At 42.0% G+C, this 25,612-nt stretch overlaps 2 protein-coding genes across 2 annotated transcripts in view; both read left to right on the top strand.

Moving 5' to 3' along the window:
• Positions 1-25,612, top strand: part of LOC311231231 (histone H3.2) — a gene marked incomplete at its 3' end in the record, with an annotated part of 410,556 nt that overhangs the window by 358,137 nt on the left and 26,807 nt on the right. The gene's annotated exons all lie outside the window — the stretch shown is intronic.
• ccndbp1 (cyclin D-type binding-protein 1) lies at positions 1,011-24,918 on the top strand. The gene is made up of 11 exons (XM_084316685.1): positions 1,011-1,145; positions 3,997-4,056; positions 4,474-4,553; positions 8,889-8,970; positions 9,867-9,963; positions 10,593-10,666; positions 15,237-15,313; positions 16,021-16,280; positions 17,908-17,968; positions 21,316-21,362; positions 24,411-24,918. The coding sequence occupies exons 1-11, from the start codon at positions 1,058-1,060 to the stop codon at positions 24,517-24,519; spliced, it is 1,035 nt and encodes a 344-aa protein (XP_084172811.1). The 5' UTR covers positions 1,011-1,057; the 3' UTR covers positions 24,520-24,918.

The raw sequence follows: 25,612 nt of genomic DNA, 5'->3' as shown, positions 1-25,612 counted from the left end.
GTAAAGGCACACACAACATATTCCAGTTAACGGTATATTTTTTTAATGATTCGTTATGGCGTAATGGGCAATACTTCCATGCGTATAAATTGCGTTCGCGACCTCCATGTTTTAGGGTATTCATCAGAAAACTCGGATCCGGGATTCGGCTCCCATCAGTCGGCCAAGAACTGTGGGTTTTCAGCCTCTCTAGTTACTTCCGCCGCTGCTCCTCTACCATCATGTAGCAGCCAGCAGTTACTGTAGCCTACTGTATGTTTGGTGTGTGTTTGTGTGTGTGTGTGTGTGTGTGTGTGTGTGTGTGTGTGTGTGTGTGTGTGTGTGTGTGTGTGTATATATATTTAAATATACATTATTATTAAATATATGTATTTATTATTATTGATTTATTATTAGTTGTATGTATTATTGTTTTGTATTATTATTATATTTATTATTAAATGTTATTTATATATATATATCACTGTATACACACTGAATGAAAGGGCATATGATATTTGCATATCATATATATGTCACAAATGTAACAGTACAATATACCTGTATGTCATGTATAAATGTCATGATGTCATGTATGTTGTGTAATGTCATAAATGTCACTATGAATTGAAAATGGGGGACCCTGGTGTAAACAAGACAAACGTCTTTCTCTGGTCTACATCCCCTTAACAATTGTGTGTATTGCCGTACTGTATATTGTACCCATTCTGCAATCTGTTAAATAAAGTTTTCATTCATTCATTCACACTCTCTCTGGAGCTTAACGGAGTTTCGAAGCTAGAGGAGCTTGTCGTGGCTCATGCGCATGCGCGCGCTCGGCCAATCAGAGAGGGGTCTGCAGAAATGGGCTCAACCAATCAGAGAGGGGTCTGCCGAAATGGAGCTACGAAAAGTAGAGACGCGTACATTACAGTGAAAATAACGTGTCACATTTATTTCCTTCCGACTAGACTGTTACATCGTAAACGGTCCCGCTGATACAACGGTCCCCCCGGAGTCGGCGACTATAGTTCCACAACACGCAGGGCTTCCCTCGTGTTTACAACACGTTGAAACTATGAATTCTGACAATTCATCTCGAGACGTGTGTGTTCCTCTGAGAAACCTCCTCAACTCCATCCAGACGATCCGGGACGCAGTCAGGGGTAGGAAGAACACACGACTAATACCAGTGAATGTTTTCTCTGGTTCAAATAGCGTTGAGTTGCGGAATGCTAACGTTAATGCTAACAAGTGGTCAGCTCGCCGAGCTGTTTGTGCCTCTGGACCAAATTGTACTATTCTGTTGTTTTCACGTATTAGTCCGTTACTCGTGATATTTAGTTAATTGTATGGTTTCTGGTGAGTGTCATCTCCTTCCATTTCCTTTTAATCGTCGCACTATAGCCTAATGTTGCTGTGTCAGCCAGACAGGCTGTTGTCAAGATAGTCAGTAGCTTGCTGATTGATTGATTGATTGAAAAGTTTATTAACAGATTGCAGAATGGGTACAGTACAGTACAGCTCAATACATACAATTGTTAAGAGGATGCAGACCTGAGAAAAGACTTTCGTCTTGTTTCCATCAGGGTCCCCCATTTTCAATTCATCATATGACACACATGACATACAGATAGACAGTACTGCTACATCTATACATTTATGACATACCAGATTTTCAAATACAGTACTGTTTGTGATACTAAAAAAATCCAGAAGAAGAGTATACATTTGACATAGAAACTGTGCATTGGGGGAGGTTGGGTAGGTGGGGTGGGGCTGTACATTGGAGGTGGGGGGGGGGGGGGGGGGGGGGGTTGGGTAGGGGGGGGGGACACTGTACATTGGAATACTGACATACATTTGACATGGAAACTGTGCATTGGAGGAGGTTGGGTAGGTGGGGTGGGGTTGGGTGGGGCTGTACATTGGAATACTGACAAAGCCATGCTTGGTCTTTATTGTACAACTGGGTTAGGACATTTGTAGGGGCCAGTTTTGAATTGCAGTCTCCCGTAGGTGTTCTTTGAGAGTGTTTTTGAAGGTGGGTAGTGATTTACATTCCTTTACAGCTTTGGGTAGGGCGTTCCACATTGTTGTGGCATAATTGCGAAACGTGTTTAGTCCCTTGTTTGAGCCGAATCTGGGTTTTACATGATTTGTGGAGCTCCCTCTGGTGTTGTGATCGTGGTATTCACTGACCTTTGGGAAGTATTTTGACATGTACATGGGTACCTTGGTCGTGTAGTGTATCTTGTAGACCAGGCCCATTGCAAGTTGCTGTACTCTGTTGTCTACTCTAAGCCATCCTAGGTTGGCAAAGTGTGCAGGGGTGAGGTGGGTTCTAGGAGTCAGGTCAAGTAGTAGTCTGACTAGTTTGTTTTGAGATGTTTGTAATTTGGTTTTTAGTGCCTTTGAGGTGCTTTGGTACCATGAGGTGCAAGCATAGTCGTAGTACCCTTGAATGAGTGCTCCTGCCAGAGTCTTCAGGGTATTCTTGTTTAGGCCTAACAAAATTAATAGTTGGTTTCAGGTTGCCGACCGACCCTGCCGATTTAGGTGCGACCCAATATATTTTATGAGTTTTTAGAAAAAATTATATAAAAAAAAGAAAATCATTTTTTTTTTTTTTTTTTTTAATAAAGTTTCATAGAAATCTTAGTCAAATATTTAGTATTATGGATATTAAACATGCTGGCAGAGTACATGCATCCATGTTGTTGTGAACATTTTAATTAAATAAAGAAATTCCCTATCCATAGTCGCCGTGGGAAAGAATAAAATAAAAAAATTAAATAAAATAAATTCCCTACCTACCCATGGCCAAACTGACAACCAACCTGAAACCAACTATTAATTTTGTTAGGCCTTACCAGGGAGGAGATCCGGTACAAGAATCGAGTTTGTTGATTGACTTTTTTTATTACATTGGATGCCATTTTGTCACAGGAAAGATTAGCCTCTAGGATGGAACCCAGGTAGGTAATTTCATCTTTCCTTGTGACAATATTGTCACCCACTGTAACTGAGAAGCCGTCTGTTTTGCTGAGTTTGTTATTTGAACCGAAGAGAATGGACTCTGTTTTGCCCATGTGTAATGATAGTTTGTTGTCGCGAGCCATATGCAGATTTTGCCTAGTTCCGAGCTGAGGGTTTTTTCAACCTGTAACTTGTTCTTGTCAGAGACCAGCAGGGCTGAGTCGTCCGCAAACAGGAACAAGTTGCAGTCACAAGCTGACGACATGTCATTGCATAAATTAGGAACAGTAGTGGTCCTAGTATGCTTCCTTGTGGAACACCACAGTTCACTGTGAGGGGGGGGGATAGGGTACCGTTTACCTCCACCATCTGTTCTCTCCCCTCCAGGTAGGATTGTAGGATTGCCGTGAGTGATAACCGATATATCAGCTGATCGGAGCCTGAATAACACAGTGAGACCCGGGGACACACAGGGAGAGTGGTCAGTGTAGTCTAGTACTGTATGGAGAGATTATAGTATAGTACTGTATGGAGAGTGATCAATATAGTATAGTACTGTATAGAGAGAGTGATCAGTATAGTACTGTACAGAGAGTGATCAGTATAGTATAGTACCATTACATACAGAGAGTGATCAGTATAGTATATAGTACTATATGAGAGTGATCAGTATAGTATAGTACTGTGTGGAGAGTGATCAGTATAGTCGTCTTAGCGTCTAGTACTGTATGGAGAGAGATCAGTATAGTATGTATGGAGAGAGTGTTGATAAATATAGTCTAGTACTGTATGGAGAGAGTGTTGATCAATATAGTCTAGTACTGTGAATGGAGAGTGATCAGTATCGGCTGGTACTGTATGGAGACTAGAGTGACTGATCATCAGTATAGTCTACTAGTGTCTAATAATTGTGGTTTGTGGTGCAGTCTTAGTCCACGATAGCCTGCTGTATCACGTGTACCTGTTATGGAACTGTGTATGTTGTAGTTAATAATGCATGCTTTGAGCCACTGCCTGGGGTTTGGTGTTTATCTGCAGATGGAGAGTCCAACGCCACAGATGGAGTGTTCAACCTGTCCAACTTCTGGGACACGCTGAGTTGAGGACATCTTTACATTATTATTATTATTATTATTATTATTATTATTATTATTATTATTATTATTATTATTATTATTATTATTATTATTATTATTATTATTATTATTATTATTATTATTATTATTATTATTATTATTATTATTATTATTATTATTATTATTACTGTTACTATTATTATTATTACATCACAACGGTTGCAATAGGAACCTTTTAAAAATGAAAGCAATCAATGAGTGAATTTGAAATAGATTGAGAATATTCTCTGCATTTATGTACTTGAAAAGTTAATTTAATATAGGATGATTAGTCAAAAGTCCTGCATATATCTCCCATTCAAATGGAGACAACAGGCCAACTGTTTGTTCGTTCGTTCTAATGAGTACATCTGTTTCTCTCTCTGTCTCCCGCCCTCAGACCAGGCAGTGAAGGCCGTCTCCCAGGAAGCTACTAAACTCAGCCTGGCCTTCTCTACGCCTCCACTGCCCACACAACAGGTCAGATTACTACTACTATTATTATTATTAATAATATTATTAGTATTATTAGTACTATTAGTAGTAGATTTGAGGCCTCTTGTTTTCCTTTAAATTGATAGATATTGTTATACACCCCCAAAGGAAAAAATAACCAAAATATAGCTTGGCCGTATGGGAGTTGAGACATATAAACTCATGTAGATTAATAATACAAGCTCCAAGAGCTGTCAAACTTGACATGCTAGCAGTCAGACCGTTGTTTAACCTAACAGAAAAACCTGGATGTGAATATCTTTATGCATGTAGGAAATATATACCTATGTACACATACTTAAAATAAGCGGAAATGTAAAAAATGTATATCTATGCAGAATGTTCTCATTTACTTTGTAGTAGCTCTGCCATGGATTGTCATAGAAACACAGATGAGGGCTTTTTTCGGAAAGGTGTGGTTGTGCTGAATCCAGCAGTACCACATGTGTAAATATAGCATGCATGCATGGTCAGGGAGTTACATCAGTAAAATGTATGAGGTGTCTTAAATGAAAGAAAATGAAACATTGGCATAATGAAGTCTTCAGTCCAAAGCCCATTATCAGTGGTGAGAAGCATGTTGACAAATTCAATGTTACTGCAAAGTAAAGTCACTTGAGGTAATGTTCTGGTCTATAATGTTAATATATTTATGATACATTTAATAAATTATACATTTCATATGATACATTTTATGATGCTTCATATGGAAAAAATATCCAATTGAATAAGCTTGAAATTGAAATAGAACACCTTTATTTCAATCTACTGCATTCTGAGCCCCCTCCTGTATTCACTGTACACACATGACTGTGTGGCCAGGTTCAGCTCCAACTCCATAGTGAAGTTTGCGGCCAACACATGGTGGTGGGGCTGATCTCTAACAATGATGAGGATGAGAAGGCCTATCGGGCGGAGGTTGATGAACTGGCACGCTGGTGCCGGGATAACAGCCTACTCCTGAACATTTGTAAAACCAAAGAGCTGATAGTGGATTTTAGGAGAATACAGCAGGTGACACACACGCCACTGCGGATAAATGGGGCTATCGTGGACAGGGTGAGCAGTTTCAAGTATCTGGGAGTCCACATCAGAGAGGACCTGACATGGTCAACACACATCGATTCTGTGGTGAAAAAGGCGAAACAGTGCCTCTATCACCTGAGACAGTTAACCCATCCAGTGCCAACCACGAGATTAGTCGGGTTAACTCGCCATGCGTTGAGTGCCAAGACCCGAGAAAACCAGAGAAAACTCTGGTTTTAATCGTTATTTCTTTTATTAGCAATATCCATTCATTTTTCATCCATCCAGCCTGACATTATCATTGGGAATGGGTCTGAGCTCGAAAAGGGCAAATACCGCCGCCTCTCCCGGATGGTATTGCACATCATTGGATTGGATTGGGTGGGACTGTGCATCAGAAAAAAACTCAGCTCCCGGGGTTTCCCTTCTCGGGCAACCAGTATCTGTTACCACATTCACTGGGGAGGCTCGGAGCAGCTTTCGATTATGTGTTTTGGTGCTATAACATTGGATCAATAAACGCGATCAATATTTGGAATGGCGATCAGGAATTAGATTAATCTTTTTGCAGAACATCTGATGTGAGGTAAGGACTCTATGTTACCAGTCTTGGGTTAATCAGATGTTTTTTTCTCCGCCATCGCAGCGTGTGTGTGTGTGCGTAACGTTAGCCGTATCCACGGCATGGATAATCGATTTTTCAGCCCGCTTCTCTAGCTTGCATAAGTACACATATACTATCGATAATCTAACGTTTATTTGATAACGATTCATAAATCAGCCGAAAAATGACAACGTGTTTTGTGTATTCCAGTAAAGGGCTATTATCGTGGAATTTCTCTGGAATTACTAGACATCTCCAAAACTATACTCGTATTCAAAACGGTATAAAACGGAAATGTACCAATGAAAAAAAAATCCGCTTCGTACATGTTGACTGCAAGCAAGTCATTGATAAGCGAGGGGTGTTTTAGACCCATAGCCATAATTTAAGATATAGTTTAGGCGTTCGCAAATTTCCTCGTCCTCCCTTTGACTTCCTTACTGGCACGCTAGCCCTAATATGGTCAAAGGGGCGTGGCTCTGAATGAGTTAAGGAAGTTCAGAGTATCGGGGAAGATACTCCACTCCTTCTATTCCGGGGTTGTAGAGAGCATTCTGACTGGAAACATCACTGCCTGGTTTTGGAAACAGCACGGCACAGGACAGGAAGGCCCTTCAGAGAGTGGTGCGCTCAGCAGAGCGTACTACGGGTATTGCACTACCAGCCCTGCAGGACTTATATAACAGGAGGTGCAAATCCAGAGCCTGCAGAATAATGAAAGACCCCCACCACCCCAACAACAGCCTGTTTAAGCTGCTGCGGTCAGGCAAATGCCTACGTACACACGCTACGAGCACAGAGAGACTCCGGCTCAGCTTCTTCTTATCCCGTTCATCAACCTCCTCCCGATAGGCCTTCTCGCCATTGTTAGAGATCAGCCCCACCACCAGGGGTGTAAAAAGTACCCAGAAATTATACTTAAGTGAAAGTATGGGTACCGTCTCAAAATCTGACTCAAGTAAAAGTCAAAGTATCTGGCTAAAAACACACTTGAGTAAAAGTAAAAAAGTCCTACTTTTAAATCTACTTAAGTACTAAAAGGTAAATTTTTATTTTTTTAAAGGGATAGACCAGGGGTCTCAAACTCATTCCATCGTGGGCCAAGTTTTCATTTTAACTACACGTTGCACCAGGTGAGTTAGTTGAAGAGGTGAGCCAATTAGTGAAATCATCAGCTGGTGTTTAGGCAATGCTGGAATGAAACCAAGCATACACTCTGCCCACAATGGAATGTGTTCTGCGATAGACGATGCTGAAATGAAAGAACAGAGGACACTTTTTTGCATTAAAATTATTTAATGCACTTCTCCATTGAAGGTAAACTAACATGGATGGCATTCACATCACAGCATGAATAATATCACAATATTAAAAACAGAATGGTGTATCCTGAATAATATCACAATATTAACCACAGCATACTGGATTATCCTGAATAATATCACTATTAAAGGCAGAATACTGGAGTACCCTGAATAATATCACAATATTAAAGACAGAATACTGGAGTACCCTGAATAATATCACAATATTAAAGACAGAATACTGGAGTACCCTGAATAATATCACAATATTAACCACAGCATAATACGGACTGTCTATTCTTCTGATAGCAGGTGTTTAATCAAAGATCCCCGCTTTCTAGTGTTGCACAAGGACCAATCAGCATAGGTATGGGCGGGTTCATTTTCCATTGATGGGGACTTGATTGGCTGTTTACCTGTGGTCGCAGGATTAATAACGTTAACGTTAGTTTGGCCAGATAAACAATTAAAATATACTAATTAAAATGGTTGGACCTGTGAGATTTGTACTTTGTACTTTGTAGGTCTGCATTTTAAATGTAAGGAGTAAAAAGTATTTTTTTTCTCTGAAATGTAATAGAGTAAAAGTACAAAGTATACAAACCTAATAATACTCGAGTAAAGTACAAATCCCCCAAAACAGTACTTAAGTATTGTAACGAAGTACAATTACTCAAGTACTTTACACCGCTGCCCACCACCACGTGTCGTCCGCAAACTTCACTATGGAGTTGGAGCTGAACCTGGCCACCTGACCTGACAGACCTTTCCGAAAAAGCCCTCATCTGTGTTTCTATGACAATTCATGGCAGAGCTACTACAAAGTAAATGAGAACATTCTGCATAGATATTAATTTTTTACATTTCTGTTTATTTTAAGTATGTGTACATAGGTATATATTTCCTACATGCATACAGATATTCACATCCAGGTTTTTCTATTAGGTTAAGCAACTGTCTGACTGCTAGCATGTCAAGTTTGAAAGCTCTTGGAGCTTGTATTATTAATCTACATGAGTTTATATGTCTCAACTCCCATATGGCCAGGCTATACTTTGGTTCTTTTTTCCCTTTGGGGGTGTATAACAATATCTATCAATTTAACAAGTTTTGCAGTAAAATATTTGTATACAAGAATCCATTTCATATAATATGGGAGACCTTAGAGATGAGGAAAAACATGCTTGTGTTTTGTTCTACCTCCGGTAGGGGTATCTCAAAAACTAAAGCCCTTTTTGACAGTTTGTCACAGCACTATATGAGCGTTAGTGGTGAAGAACAGTTTGTGAATCACCTCATTTAGATATCAGTTATCATTCTCTCTCTCTCTCTCTCACTCTCACTCTCACTCTCACTCTCACTCTCTCACTCTTTTCTTACCGGCAGGATGTTGAGAGGTTATCGGAGTCCGTTCAGAAGAGCATCCTGACTCTGTCTACAGTTTATTACTGGCTGCCCAAGAGCCAAGGTAACATGTGACATAATCACCGGCCTAATGACATCATCACCAGCCTAATGGCATCACCAGTCTAATGACATCATCACCAGACTAATGACATCACCAGCCTAATGACATCATCACCAGCCTAATGACATCATCACCAGACTAATGACATCATCACCAGCCTAATGACATCATCACCAGACTAATGATATCATCACCAGCCTAATGACATCATCACCAGCTTAATGACATCATCATCAGACTAATGACATCATCGCCAGCCTAATGACATCATCACCAGCTTAATGACATCATCATCAGACTAATGACATCATCACCATGACTAATGGCTAGCATCCATTCAGTAGAATAATATATTTCTATTGGAGGGGTGGTCTATTCAGTAGAATAATATATTTCTATTGGAGGGGTGGTCTATTCAGTAGAATAATATATTTCTATTGGAGGGGTGGTCCATTCAGTAGGATAATATATTTCTATTGGAGGGGTGGTCCATTCACCGTGGTCCATTCAGTCGGATAATATATTTATATTGGAGGGGTGGTCTATTCACCGTGGTCCATTCAGTAGAATAATATAATATGTGACATGCTCTTGTCAAAATCAGTCGGATGTCGCTACGGCACATTTCTAGATGAAGGTGGATTTATGTCAATATTGTGTGATGTGATTTTTGGTAATTTTGGGTTTTTTGTTTGATTCTAAACAAAGTCTTGGCTTTCAGAACATCAAACTGTTTTCAGATGATGAATACACATTTGAACTACTCTGGTCCTCCTAGTTTCAGTGTGTTGCATGCATCACTGTTGGGGGACGCCTTTGTGCTGTTCAGCTCAGCTCTGTGGTTCAGGAGATGTTTCATCATAAAGGAGGTTTAAGTCTCTCCTCTCCTGCTCCAGGGATCAGCCTACGCCGGCAGGTCAGAGACGCCACAGTAGATGTACTAGAGGGAGTCACACAGCTGACCGACGTCATACTCACCTCACCACTGCAGAGGTAATCACACACACACACACACGCACACACACACACACACACACACACGCACACACACACACACACACAGTAGATGTACTAGACTAAGGAGTCACACAGCTGACAGACGTTATACTCACCTCACCACTGCAGAGGTAATCACACACGCACGCGCACACACACACACGCACGCACGCACGCACGCACGCACGCACGCACGCACGCACGCGCACGCACGCACGCACGCACGCACGCACGCACGCACGCACGCACGCACACACACACACACACACACACATATACACATACACTTATACACATACACATACACACAGTAGATGTACTAGACTCTAGTTAGTACATCTACAGTGTGTGTGTGTGTGTGTGTGTGTGATTACCTCTGCAGTGATGAGGTGAGTATGACGTCTGTCAGCTGTGTGACTCCCTAGTCTAATAACTAGAGGTAATCACACACATATACACATACATACATGCACACATAAACACACACATTCTCTCCTCACCCATCTCTCCTCCTCCCCTCTCTCCTCCCCTCTCCCCTATCCTCTCTCCTTTTCTCTCCCCCCTCCTCTCCCATCTCCTCCCCTCTCCTCTCCTCTCTCCTCTCCTCTCCTCTCCTCTTCATCCAGTCTTTCCCAGGATCAGTTAACATCAACAGGAACTGTGTGGGCGGCCTGTGACCAGTTTGCTCGTCTCCCAAGAGGTGAGTCCATGTGAAGGGTTTCTTCATGTAGACGTGAGTCCATGTGAAGGTTCCTTCATGTAGACGTGAGTCCATGTGAACGGTTCTTCATGTAGAGGTGAGTCCATGTGAAGGGTTCTTCATGTAGACGTGAGTCCATGTGAAGGGTTCTTCATGTAGACGTGAGTCCATGTGAAGGTTTCTTCATGTAGAGGTGAGTCTATGTGAAGGTTTCTTCATGTAGAGGTGAGTCCATGTGAAGGTTTCTTCATGTAGAGGTGAGTCCATGTGAAGGTTTCTTCATGTAGAGGTGAGTCCATGTGAAGGTTTCTTCATGTAGACGTGAGTCCATGTGAAGGTTCCTTCATGTAGAGGTGAGTCCATGTGAATGTTTCTTCATGTAGAGGTGAGTCCATGTGAAGATTTCTTCATGTAGAGGTGAGTCCATGTGAAGGTTCCTTCATGTAGAGGTGAGTCCATGTGAAGGTTTCTTCATGTAGAGGTGAGTCCATGTGAAGGTTTCTTCATGTAGAGGTGAGTCCATGTGAAGGTTTCTTCATGTAGAGGTGAGTCCATGTGAAGGTTTCTTCATGTAGAGGTGAGTCCATGTGAAGGTTTCTTCATGTAGACGTGAGTCCATGTGAAGGTTTCTTCATGTAGAGGTGCCATGTGAACGTTTCTTCATGTATCATGTTGCCACATCCTCTGAGCTGATTGGAAGCTGGAAGCACAGTTGAAAGGAGATGACTTTACAAAATGTTAACATTTAACATTTATAAAGAAAATTATAATAAATAAATAAATAAATATATATATATATGAAATGGAAATAAGCAGGGGCCGAAGCTGTTCCCATGGCAACAGAACAGCAACATGTGATTAAATGTGGAAAAGAATTATGGATTGATGGCCCTAATCCCTGTAGACGGGAGCAAGGTTCCTATATTACTAATCCCTGTACATTGATTGATTGAAAACTTTATTAACTGATTGCAGAATGGGTACAATACAGTACGGCTCAATACAAACAACTGCTAAGAGGATGCAGACCAGAGAAAGACTTTCGTCTTGTTTGCATCAGGGTCCTCCATTTTCAATTCATCAAGACATTTATGACATACAAGACATACAAATATACAGAACTGTTTAAGAAAAAGAAAAAAGAGATCATAAAAAATATACATCCGAAGGGGAAGAAACTGTACATTGGAGGGGGTTGGTTGGGTGGGTGGGTGGGTGGGTGGGGGGGGGGCGGGGTGGTTTGACATTTATCGGGGCCAGTTTATAATTGCAGCCGTAGGTGCTCTTTGAGAGCGGTTTTGAAGGAGGGTAGGGATTCACATTCCTTTACGGCTGTGGGTAGGGCGTTCCACATTATTGTGGCATAATTGCTAAACGTGTTTAGTCCCTTGTTTGAGCGAATCTGGGTTGAGCATGATTTATGGAACTCCCTCTGACCATTGACTTCACTGACCTTTTGGAAGTATTTCGACATGTACATGGGTACCTTAGTGGTGCAAGCAAGGGTCCTATATTACTAATCCCTGTAGATGGAAGCAAGGTTCCTATATTACTAATCCCTGTAGATGCAAGCAAGGTTCCTATATTACTAATCCCTGTAGATGGAAGCAAGGTTCCTATATAACTAATCCCTGTAGATGGAAGCAAGGTTCCTATATTACTAATCCCTGTAGATGGAAGCAAGGGTCCTATATTACTAATCCCTGTAGATGGAAGCAAGGTTCCTATATTACTAATCCCTGTAGATGGAAGCAAGGTTCCTATATTCAGGGTTCGTACGGGTGCTGGAAATCCTTGAAAATGCTTGTATTTCAATGTGCTGTTTTCAAGGTTTTAAATGTGCTTGAATTGTGTATAAAGTGCTGGAAAGTTATTGAAATTGTAATTGCACTTTATACTTTAATAATAAATCGCTATCTGACTGAATAGTTTGGTTTTTAGACAAAGAAATAAAATAAGTCGGAGCGACTCGCGAGCCTATTTTGCGTTCGCCTTTCATGCAAAATGAAATGTGGCTCGGCCCCACCCTGTAGTGTTTTTACCTGTGCCATCTGAGAACAGCGCGCGTGTGTGTGTGGCCAAAATGCCGGGAGGCTGCCGTTTTAATGAGCTCTGGCTCGGAGATATCAAATATAATTCAGAGGAGAACATCCTCGAGTAGCCGTGTGCAAAATATGCAGAAAGGACTTGAAGATTTTTACCGTGGAGATTGGGGGAGTCTGCACGTTCGAGCCACGTTGAAAGGTGAGCCACTGAGCCATGGGTGTTATTAACGTGTCTCGGCCTGGCTCGCCAGGTAACTAAGTTCGAGACTACAAGTGCTCCACACCTGTCTCCGTAAATGTTTGTTATAAAAATACCACTTCAATAATCGAAATAGTCAAGTAACAGGCAAAATACACTAATGGAATTACAAACTCGTGTTTACCGGACTCTGTTTTTCACCGCAGTGTTGTAGCATGTAACGTTAGGCAAATCAACGTTAGCTAATTTCCTTTCATGTATTTCAAAACACGAAAACTTGTTGTGTATTGAAATGGTATTTTATTTTTATAACAGAACATTTACGGAGACTGGTGTGGAACTGGTGTGGAGCTGTTGTAGTCTGGAACGCAGTAACGTACTGTCTACCTGTATGTCGTGTATGTCATAAATGTTATGATGAATTGAAAATGGCGGACCCTGATGTAAACAAGACGAAAGTATTTCTCTGGTCTGCATCCCCTTAACAATTGTGTGTATTGAGCCATAGTGTATTGTACCCATTCTGCAATCTGTTAATAACGTTTTCAATCAAACGTGACGAGCCAGGCCAATTTTAGCATGTTTATTTATGGAATATGCAATTTAACAGCTAACGTGACCTTTACAGTTAATTACATGGATAATAATGTTACGGTAGTTGGTTCATTCCAGGCCATCATTAGGCTCAGTCTAAAATTCATAGGCAGTAGCCTATAAATGAAAATGAAATATACATTTATAATATCATAATGATCCATTTAGATTAGATGTCAACATTAAACAATAAATACTCTTAAAGTTAAGTGCAACCAGTGAGATTAAATTAATAAAACACTTTGTTTTATTTATAACATGCTGCTCCTTTTTATTTAGGGAAGAAGCATCAAATTCTGATGAAAGCACGTCTAAATCCAGGTCCTGCATTAGTGGATTATTTCCAGCAGACAAGCAATGCATCAAGCAGCACAGCTACATCCACATCAACAACCAGCAGTGTAGTGAGAGCCAGAGCAGCCAGTGGAGGAGCTTGCAGTGGAGTTGCCCCTCTACCATCCCCAGGCTCATCCAAGAACCAGTCAACCAGCAACACCACAGGCACCATTAAATCATTTGTTACCTCTAATCCAACACTTCAAGCTGAAATATGCTGGGCAACAAAAGCTGTAACCAGCCACTATTCCTACCATTCATGTAATGACATGGGGGCCATGTTTCAAACAATGTTTCCTGACAGTGAGATAGCAAAGCAATTTACTTGTGGGGAGAATAAAGTGACATACCTCACCACATTTGGGATAGCTCCTCATTTCTCTTCCCTGAAAACTTTATTAACAGATTGCAGAATGGATACAATACAGTACGGCTCAATACACACAATTATTAAGGGGATGCAGACCAGAGCAATACTTTCGTCTTGTTTACATCAGGGTCCCCCATGTTCAATTCATCATGACATTTATGACATACACGACATACTGCATAACATCGGCTCAGCCAGGTTATATATGATGCCAAGTCTACATAATTTTGGTTGTTTAGCACAATAACATCTGATTTAATGTGATGGAAGAAGTGAAATAATCATTTTGAGTAAATATTTAATTTACCACAGCCGCATAAGATGCTGGAAAATCTTGAAAATGCACCTTGAAAATGCTTGAAAAGTGCTTGCATTTTGCCTTGGAAAAGGTGTACAAACCCTGTATATTACTAATCCCTGTAGATGGAAGCAAGGTTCCTATATAACTAATCCCTGTAGATGGAAGCAAGGTTCCTATATTACTAATCCCTGTAGATGGAAGCAAGGTTCCTATATTACTAATCCCTGTAGATGGAAGCAAGGTTCCTATATTACTAATCCCTGTAGATGGAAGCAAGGTTCCTATATTACTCATCCCTGTAGATGGAAGCAAGGTTCCTATATTAGTAATCCCTGTACACATGGTAGCATGTTTCCTATATTACTAACTAAACAACCACTGGTGCCTGGCTGGGACCGATGGTCCACACATTTCATTAACTTCACCAGAATCAATAGAACTCTGCTGCCCCCCAGTGGTTAGACTGAACCTGTCCATCATGCTGATGTTGTTGATGTCCATACTTTCTGTCAGTTGAGTGGGTGTGGGGGGGGGGGGGGGGGGTGCTGCTGCCAATAGAGAGGTCTGGAGAAATACACACACAGACAGGCAGACAGACAGACAGACAGACAGACAGACAGACAGACAGACACACAGACAGACATACAGTACACAGACAGACACACACACACACACACACACACACATCAGACCAAAACAGCACTGACGGCTGTTTGTTTCTACAGACAACAAGGCAGCGGTGCTGCTGGTTCTGACCTCCCACCTGGGAGTCGTGAAGGACGCCATCGAGGAGATGGGGCAGGTACACACACACACACACACACACAAACACACACACACACACACATTTTAATACTTTATTTGGTTCCACAAATTATATTACATAAACAGGGAATCAAATGTATCGGGGCCAAGCAGCACTGAACACTTAAGGGTACACATAGCACCTCCCTCTCCACGTGGCTAAGCTGCCAATAATAGCTGAGACAGAGCAATATTTGGCAATTTGTTTGGCTTTTCTTTTAGACATTGCAGCAATTCTCAGACCGGTCATGGTGGATTTGTGTACATGGCCAAGACTTCCGAACACAAGTACACAATATCTACACCTATACCCAAGGTCAGCCATCACACTGAGCAGTGGTTGGTATTTGATATACTTGTCCCGGAAGGCCTGGTCCATGTACAGGTCAAAGGTACAGCCTACTTCTATGACCAGCACCTCTCCGTGGCTGGTGTCAACAAACAACGTCCGGTGTATTGGGTATGTTAGCAAAAACATCGTTGGTAAGGCCAAACCACTCTCTCACACACACACACACACACACACACACACACACACACACACACACACACACACACACACACACACACACACACACACACACAGATACAGCACATACACACAGTCATGATTCCACAAGATTATTATTCTTTGTTTTGCTGTTCCTCCAACTTGAAGACATGTGTCAGTTGGTTACCAAACATCCCCTCCTCTTCCTCCCCCAGGCTCTGTCTGAGGCCCAGGACCCCTTCAGCGACGTCCTCGATGACGAGATGGAAGGGGAGGAGCCTCGGGGCAACCAGGACACCTATTGGTCGGAGCAGGACCGCTGTGTGATTGGTCCGTGCCAGGGGCTGATGAAGGCGTCGGCTGCGTGTCTGAAGAAGCTGACGACGGCAGTGAGAACCAATGGAGACGTGGCCTCACCTCAGAACCTGGCCCAGCTGGACGACCTTGGGGACGTTACCAAGGACATCAGTCCCAGGTGAGACAGACACACAGACAGACACACAGACACACAGACACACAGACACACAGACACACACAGACACACAGACACACAGACAGACACACGGACACACAGACACACAGACACACGGACACACGGACACACGGACACACGGACACACAGACACACACAGACAGACACACAGACAGACACACAGACAGACACACACAGACACACACAGACACACAGACACACAGACACACAGACACACAGACACACAGACACACACAGACACACACGGACACACAGACACACAGACGGACACACGGACACACAGACACAGACACACACGGACAGTAGGGCTGGGCGATATGGCCTCTAAATGATATCGTGATATTTTTTGGCCATATCGCGATACACGATATATATCGTGATATTTTGACATTTCCTCTAAATCACTTAAAAATGCTTGATTTAACCCTTTGATGCATACAGTCACGCCAATATGATGATTATAATAAGTCCCTGCAACATATGTTTGCATTATTAAACCATGAAGATGCTTTAAAAAAATAATTTAATGAAAATGTACTAAGAGTAGTCTACTGACACACTAATAAAAAAAATTATTTACATCTAAGACAATTTATATAAAAACTCTTGGGTGCCTAAGACTTTTACACAGTACTGTGTTTTCTATCCACTTTAGCCAAACACACACACACATATATATATGTATATATATACACACCCTACTGTGAGAAAATAATAATCACACACAAAGGTATAATGGCTTATAGCAGACTTAATGATTTTAGAATATTTCAGATAATGAAATTAAATGTTTATATCATCAACTATCCAGTTAGTATTTCGGGGTTTGTTCTAGGTTCGCGTTTTGATCGTCTAAGCTGCCGTAGGTGATGACGTCACACTCGAATGTAAACAGGAAGAGATGGAGATGGAGACACACGGAGATGGAAATTGAATGATATACAGAAACGAATGTTTAAACTGCTGTTGTCAAGCGTTGTCAATATAACCCACCCCCTTTCCTCACGAATGGAACTAGTCTTGTGGAGTCCGCTTTGACCGTTTACCAGGGTTAGCAGCTATCGCTAGTTAGCTTAGCATAATCCTAATGGATACCTTGGTTAGCAGCTACCGTTAGCTCATTGCTCGTGTCAATTAAATGACATGTTATTAAAGGTCCGCGCTGGTCTGTCTAATGAAATTACAACCGCAACATTATATCGCACTGTACAGCCCTGACTACACTAACGTTAGCCTATAGCTCCGCCGTCCCTGCTACACTCGGGACCAATACACTAACGTTAGCCTATAGCTCCGCCGTCCCTTCTCGAGGAAAGCACTGCGAGTGTCTCTCGGCCGCGGGCGGCGCCATATAAACGAAATACTCGATGTTCGCGATATAGTACAGTACTACATCTTGGGTAGAACAATCCGCGATACATCGAGTATACTCGATATATCGCCCACCCCTAACGGACACACAGACACACACAGACAGACACACAGACAGACACACAGACACACAGACAGGCACATTACAGTAAACACATTGCTAGTAATGTTTGGCCCATAAAAATGTGATGGCCCATAAAAATTTAATTAAATCTAATGAAGTGTTCTCTCTCTCCAGTGTTGATGACTTGGCCCTCAGTCTCTACCCTCCTATGGAGTACAGTGGAGTGGAGATCAATGTAAGACATACATGTAGCTAATAAGCCCCTGGTCAGACGGATGATGTTACCATCATATCACCATCATATCACCATCATATCATGTCACCATCATATCACAATCATATCATGTCACCATCATATCACAATCATATCACCATCATGTCACCATCATATCACCATTATGTCACCATCATATCACCATCATATCACCATTATGTCACCATTATATCACCATCATGTCACCATCATGTCACTATCATGTCATCATGTCACCATCATGTCACCATCGTGTCACTCAAATATGACAACTGACACAAAAATAACCAACTGCAACAAATGTCCGTTTGAAGCACTGGTTAGCTAGTAGCTACAATACGCTCTCTAGCAACTGAGCTCTCATGACTAGTACAGGTTAGCTAGTAGCTACAATACGCTCTCTAGCAGCTGAGCTCTCATGAGTAGTACAGGTTAGCTAGTAGCTACAATACGCTCTAGCAGCTGAGCTCTCATGAGTAGTACAGGTTAGCTAGTAGCTACAAGATGCTCTCTAGCAGCTGAGCTCTAATGAGTAGTACAGGTTAGCTAGTAGCTACAATACGCTCTAGCAGCTGAACTCTCATGAGTAGTACAGGTTAGCTAGTAGCTACAATACGCTCTAGCAGCTGAGCTCTCATGAGTAGTACAGGTTAGCTAGTAGCTACAATACGCTCTAGCAGCTGAGCTCTCATGAGTAGTACAGGTTAGCTAGTAGCTACAATACGCTCTAGCAGCTGAGCTCTCATAACTAGTACAGGTTAGCTAGTAGCTACAATACGCTCTAGCAGCTGAGCTCTCATGAGTAGTACAGGTTAGCTAGTAGCTACAATACGCTCTCTAGCAGCTGAGCTCTCATAACTAGTACAGGTTAGCTAGTAGCTACAATACGCTCTAGCAGCTGAGCTCATAACTAGTACAGGTTAGCTAGTAGCTACAATACGCTCTAGCAGCTGAGCTCTAATGAGTAGTGCGGGTTAGCTAGTAGCTACAATACGCTCTAGCAGCTGAGCTCTCATGAGTAGTACAGGTTAGCTAGTAGCTACAATAAGCTCTAGCAGCTAAGCTCTCATGAGTAGTACAGGTTAGCTAGTAGCTACAATAAGCTCTAGCAGCTGAGCTCTCATGAGTAGTACAGGTTAGCTAGTAGCTACAATACGCTCTAGCAGCTGAGCTCTCATGAGTAGTACAGGTTAGCTAGTAGCTACAATACGCTCTCTAGCAGCTGAGATCTAATGAGCAGTACAGGTTAGCTAGTAGCTACAATACGCTCTCTAGCAGCTGAGCTCTAATGGGTAGTACAGGTTAGCTAGTAGCTACAATATGCTCTCTAGCAGCTGAGCTCTAATGAGTAGTACAGGTTAGCTAGTAGATACAAGACGCTCTCTAGCAAAAAACGAACAATTGTTGCTCAACGAACAATAAACACTATGCAACAACCATCAAATGCACACAGCACTCACACCCACACGCACACACTCACTTAAAGAAACAACACACTGCAGCACCCACTCTCCACACTTTAGATCACCTAAACACACTTTACACTTTATATTTATTGGTAAAGGATTTGCACTACAACTCGTGCACCTTACTGTAAATTGTACCTAAATTGTACCTCATCCCATTTCTGCTCTGCACTATATAGTATTGTATATTAGTACATTGCATAGTATATTGTATGGTAACTCAGTTACTTCTATTCTGCATCGAACATTGTACATATGTCTATACTGAACACTGTGACCCTTTTTTTTTTTACTTCTATTTTACATGCTATACTATTTTATTTCATACTTATCTTGTCTAGCACAGTCTCTGGAGCGTAACAGTAAGAAGCATTTTGTATAAAAGTATCCTGTACTTCTGTATGACAACTATTAAAGAAACTTGAGCAGCTGAGCTCTAATGAGTAGTACATGAAGAGATAGTCTCTCAGAAATCTATCATTCACTGGATTTAATTATTCATCAATCAGTCACAAAACCTTTTCAGCCATCCGGCCTCCATCAGTGTGTACAGTGCAGAAGTACAGGAGTCAACAAACTGCCCTCCAGATGCTAACGTTAATGCTAGTTATATATAATATAATATATATTATATAATCTATCTTCATATCGAACCGAATGATGAGCTGTGTGTATCGTTACATCCCTAGTAAACAATCCAGGTCATCTGCCATCTTGTCCACGTCCTAAACTAGCTTTTTAGAGATTATTAGAATAAATTGTAATTAATTAATAGATTATGTCTCTGCTTGCAATGTTTAGAATCCGTGTCCAATAAGGGTTCACTTTCTGACAGTTTATTGGTTTTAAAAGTCTTGTAAATTGATAAAACTGATGAATCAAAATATGAATCGTGAAGGGGCTAATGTGCTAGTTTAGCATTTATAAATATAAAATATAAATAGTTCTCATGTGAAATCACCATCTGTTTCACTGCATAACAAACTAACTATGGTCTGATCAGGAACGCTACTACGCCCCACAAACCTAGCCCCTTTCGTGACTGTGATGCACGCCAACAAGGTTTGGCCGAGTGAATACACGGTCACTTGCTCCTCAATGGGAAACCAACCTAGATTTACCATGAAGGACTGGTTCTAACCGAACCGTTCGTTATACAAGTATCACAGATACATTTCAAAGGTACTCACAGTTGCACGAGGGTTTCGAACAGAGAAACGCTAGGGTTTGAAAGCTCGGCGTTGCTAATAAACATTTAAAATCATTTTTATGAACTGGTCAACACAGCTTTATTTCCGGCATTGGGTGCCTGATGCGCATGCGCTGTGATACAAATTATTTTAAATGTTTATTAGCACCGCCGAGCTTTCAAACCCTAGCGTTTCTCTGTTCTAAACCCTTGTGCAACTGTGAGTACCTTTGAAATGTTCTGTGATACTCGTATAACAAACGGTTCGGTTAGAACCAGTCCTTCATGGTAAATCTAGGTTGGTTTCCCATTGAGGAGCAAGTGACTGTATATTCACTCGGCCAAACCTTGTTGGCGTGCATCACAGTTACGAAAGGGGCTACCCCAAACCAAACATACATACACACAGACACACGCACAGACACACACACACACACACACGCACAGTTGAGCAGCATTGAGGAGCACTTTTTCTTCAGACCACTGAATGGACGACAATTGCTCCCGATGAGCAGGTCGGCACATTGCATGGTCGCCTCCGCTGCCAGTGTGTGAATGTGTGAGAGAACGGGGAAAATTCGAGGAACAAATATTGTAAAGCGCTTTGAATAAAAGCTGTTATATAAATGCACCATTTACCATTTACAAGGTGAACTTGTGTGTCTCCTCTGCAGGTGTCCAAGCTAGCGGCTGTGTTAAAGAAGGTTCTACAGGTTATCAGGTAAGATCATCACATCGCCAGATGGCAGTGGTGGGAATGAACTAAGTACTTTTACTCAAGTACTGTACTTAAGTACAATTTCGAGCTACTTTTACTCCACTACGTTTCAAAGGAAATATTGTACTTTTTACTCCACTACGTTTATCTGAACCGATCAGTTACTAGTTATTTTGAAGAAAAGGATTTTGCATAGAAAACATAACTGAAGGGCGGCTGTGTAGCGCAATGGAGAATGCACTCGCCTACCACCGCAGAGACTCTGGGATCGAATCCAGCTGTCAGCGGTACCTCCGGCTTGGTCAGTCGTCCCTACTAACACAATTGGCAGTGTTAGCGGGTGGGAAGCCGGCGGGGTATGTGTCCTGGTCGTTGTAAACTGCGGTTCCTACTCGTCGGTCGGGGTGCCTGTTCAGCAGGGAAGGGATCGGGGGGAAATGGCATGAACCTCTGCACACGTTACATTCTCCCAGTGAGGGTCCTCGCTGTCAGGTGAAAAGAAGCGGCTGGCTGACTCCACATGTATCGGAGGAGGCATGTGGTAGTTCTACACCCTCCCTAGGCCGACAGTGGGACAATGCGCGCAACGGCCAGGAAGGGAATTGGGATAACGACTAAATTGGGATGGGAGCAAAATACAGAAAAAAGTGAGAACAAAAAAAAAAGAAAACATAACTGGACCACATACCACTTTAACATAACCTTTAATCAGAGGAGCATAACCATAAGCGTCCGGGGACCTCACGCTGAAACGGGGGAGGCTTCTCTCTCTCTCGCTCTCTGCCTCTCGCTCTCTCTGCCTCTCTGCTCCACAAAGCTTTTTGTTCCGCTGAGGTTTGGAGCGCACGGATCACTTCCCCGCAGAGACGTGTCGCTGCCCCCCCTCCAGCGTGTAGCACCCACAGCGCTGAGAGAGGCAGAGCGAGAGAGCTCGGAGGACGTTCACTTGTTTAAACAAACTGTATAAACGCCATAATACTGTTGATTCAAATGTGAATTGTATAGAAACAACTCACCAAAATTGACTATTGCACAACTGATTTGGCCAAAAAATTCCACCAGGAGGGGGGAGGGGGACTATGCCCCCCTGCGTGAATACTTTCCCCAAGGCAGTTGTCCTTCCGCGTTTGGTTTACACGGCCTGATTGGCCACTGCCGCTTCTCTCAGCGCTCAATCGCGTTAGCCCTACTATCGCCTAACTATTCGCTCAATACACTCGCTCAATATACTAAAACTAACTATCACTCAACTCACTATCACTCAACTAGACTAAATATAGCCTATAGAACAGATTTGTACAGCCTAACGTTAATATAGAGAGATAAAAACAATACGTTATTTATATATTGATGTGATGTCGATTGATATGAATAGCGCGTTACGTTAATATAGAGAGATGAAAACAATAAGAGGAAATGGGCTACGTTAATATAGAGAGATGAAAACAATACGAGGAAATGGACGAGGACTATTGATGTGAGAGATGAAAACAATACGTTATTTATATATTGATGTGATGTCGATTGATATGAATAGCGCGTTACGTTAATATAGAGAGATGAAAACAATACGAGGAAATGGGCGAGGACTTGGGCTGTGGAACTGAAAGCTAGGCGCAACGCGATTGGGCGCTGAGAGAAGCGTCAGTGGCCAATCAGGCCGCATAAACCGAACGCGGAAGGACAACTGCCTTTGGGAAAGTATTCACGCTACCCCCCTCCAATCCCCCACCCCCTCCCTTGCCATACCTTGCCTTTTACTGAAATTACGCCACTGAGCATAACTGGACCACATACCACTTTAACATAATCTATAGAGGTCAATGGATCGAGGATTGAATGCTCCCAAGCACTGGAATACACAAACGTCATATGGAATGCATACTTTTACTTTAGATACTTAAGTACATTCAATAGCAAATACTTCTCTACTTTTACTTAAGTATAATTTGAATGGGGGACTTTTACTTTTACCAGAGTACTCATTTATCTGGGTATTTCTACTTTTTTTTTTTTTTAAACTTTGACCAGTCAGCTGGTTCTTTTTAGCGTTTATCGCTTTTTGCGTCGCATTCATACTTGGTCAAGGTCGACCGACAGAAGCAGGCTGAAAGGGTTCAGATGGGGGGAAAGACACTCTGGGAAAGGCACGGCTGCCGTCCGGGATTCGAACGCGCTCAGCCCCAGATCCGCGCGAGCGCGGTTGTCCACGGCGCTGAAATAGCACTCGCGGTACGTGGTGAGCTACTGGAGCTCCCCTGGTATTTCTACTTTTACTTAAGTGAAGGAACTGTGTACTTCTTCCACCACTGTCAGATGGAGGGCATCTTCTCTGAATCACAGTTTAACCCTTTCACTGCCACACGACAGCCGGTTAACCCTTTCACTGTGATAATACAGAAGGTTAGCCCTTTTACTATCACACAACCGACGGCGATGCTCTATCATTAGCATCATTAGCTCCGCAAGGGTTAACCTTCTGTCGTGTGGCAGTGAAATTGTTAAAAAAAAATAATAAAAAATACACATGATTCCTCGTGACTTTCTCTCACTCTCTCCCCACTTTCCCTCTATATATCTGTCTGTCCCTTTGTCTCTTACTGTCTTCTCTATCCATCTCTGTCTCTATCCATCCATCTCTGTCTCTCTCTATCCACCTCTGTCTATATTTCTATCTATATATATATATTTTTGTCTCTTTCTGTCTCTTTCTCTTATTCTCTATCTCTGTTCTATCTCTATACCCCTCTCTCTCTCTCTACCTCTATCTCTCTGTTCTCTCTCTCTACCCCTCTCTCCTACCTCTCTATCTCTCTCCTTTATTTGTATCGCTCCCTCCCCATCTCTCTCTCTCTCTCTCTCTCTCTCTCTCTCTCTCTCTCTCTCTCTCTCTCTCTCTCTCTCTCTCTCTCTCTCTCTCTCTCTCTACCTCTCTATCTCTATCTCTCTTTACCTCTCTCTCTACCTCTATCTCTCTCTCTCTCTCTCTCTCTCTCTCTCTCTCTCTCTCTCTCTCTCTCTCTCTCTCTCTCTCTCTCTCTCTCTCTCTAGGTGTAGTCATGCTTGTGGTGAGTCAGAGCTGCCTTGGGTTCAGTTCCTAGAGGAAGCAGTGGACCACAACCTGCAGAAAGCTAATGGCCTCCTCCACTCCGACTCATAGACTGACTGTGTGTGTGAGAGAGAGAGCGAGAACGAGAGAGAGAGAATTTAAGAGACATTGTGTTTGTGTGTGAGAGTATATGTGCGCTTTGGGCTTTAAACCCACAACCCCCTGGTTCAATCAGGTAACTGACTTTAAATTGGACTGGATTGGATTGAAGTGGACTTTCTACAAATTGGAATATTAAAATTGGAGTAGGCTATTGTTTGTTTTCAGAATATTGTCCTAAACCAACGTATTAACTAATAAACTGAGAATTAATGTGCTTATTAGTCCAATTAGCTTATATACTGGAGTAGTCAAGGAAATAAAAGCTCACACTCTTCATTTGAAAATGTATTATTTTTTTTTATTTCAATGCAAATCAAATGTTTTACCTTCTTCTGTGTGTTCTTAAAATAACTGTGAATCTGAGTATCCTATTGGTTCATCAAGCCAAGGAACAGTAGAGTGACATGTAACTACAACATCCTGTTGGTTCATAAAGCAACAGTAGAGTAGCATGTAACTACAACATCCTGTTGGTTCATCAAGCAACAGTAGAGTAACATGTAACTACAACATCCTGTTGGTTCATCAAGCAACAGTAGAGTAACATGTAACTACAACATCCTGTTGGTTCCTCAAGCAACAGTAGAGTAACATGTAACTACAACATCCTGTTGGTTCCTCAAGCAACAGTAGAGTAACATGTAACTACAACATCCTGTTGGTTCATCAAGCAACAGTAGAGTAACATGTAACTACAACATCCTGTTGGTTCATCAAGCAACAGTAGAGTAACATGTGACTACAACATCCTGTTGGTTCATCAAGCAACAGTAGAGTAACATGTAACTACAACATCCTGTTGGTTCATCAAGCAACAGTAGAGTAACATGTAACTACAACAAAACATCCTGTTGGTTCATCAAGCAACAGTAGAGTAACATGTAACTACAACATCCTGTTGGGTCATCAAGGAACAGTAGAGTAACATGTAACTACAACATCCTGTTGGTTCATCAAGGAACAGTAGAGTAACATGTAACTACAACATCCTGTTGGTTCATCAAGGAACAGTAGAGTAACATGTAACTACAACATCCTGTTG

This window comes from Notolepis coatsorum, assembly GCF_963971535.1.
Source record: "Notolepis coatsorum genome assembly, chromosome: 6".
NCBI classification, from domain to species: domain Eukaryota; kingdom Metazoa; phylum Chordata; class Actinopteri; order Aulopiformes; family Paralepididae; genus Notolepis; species Notolepis coatsorum.
This window is presented reverse-complemented; position numbering and strand designations above follow the sequence as displayed.

What these genes read in the sequence shown, in the direction of transcription:
- ccndbp1 (XM_084316685.1), top strand. Translation starts at nt 1,058, where the DNA reads ATGAATTCTGACAATTCATCTCGAGACGTGTGTGTTCCTCTGAGAAAC. An exon ending in GATCCGGGACGCAGTCAGGG is followed by an intron (nt 1,146 to 3,996) that starts GTAGGAAGAACA and finishes GTTTATCTGCAG; the next exon opens with ATGGAGAGTCCAACGCCACA. An exon ending in CCATCGAGGAGATGGGGCAG is followed by an intron (nt 15,314 to 16,020) that starts GTACACACACAC and finishes TTCCTCCCCCAG; the next exon opens with GCTCTGTCTGAGGCCCAGGA.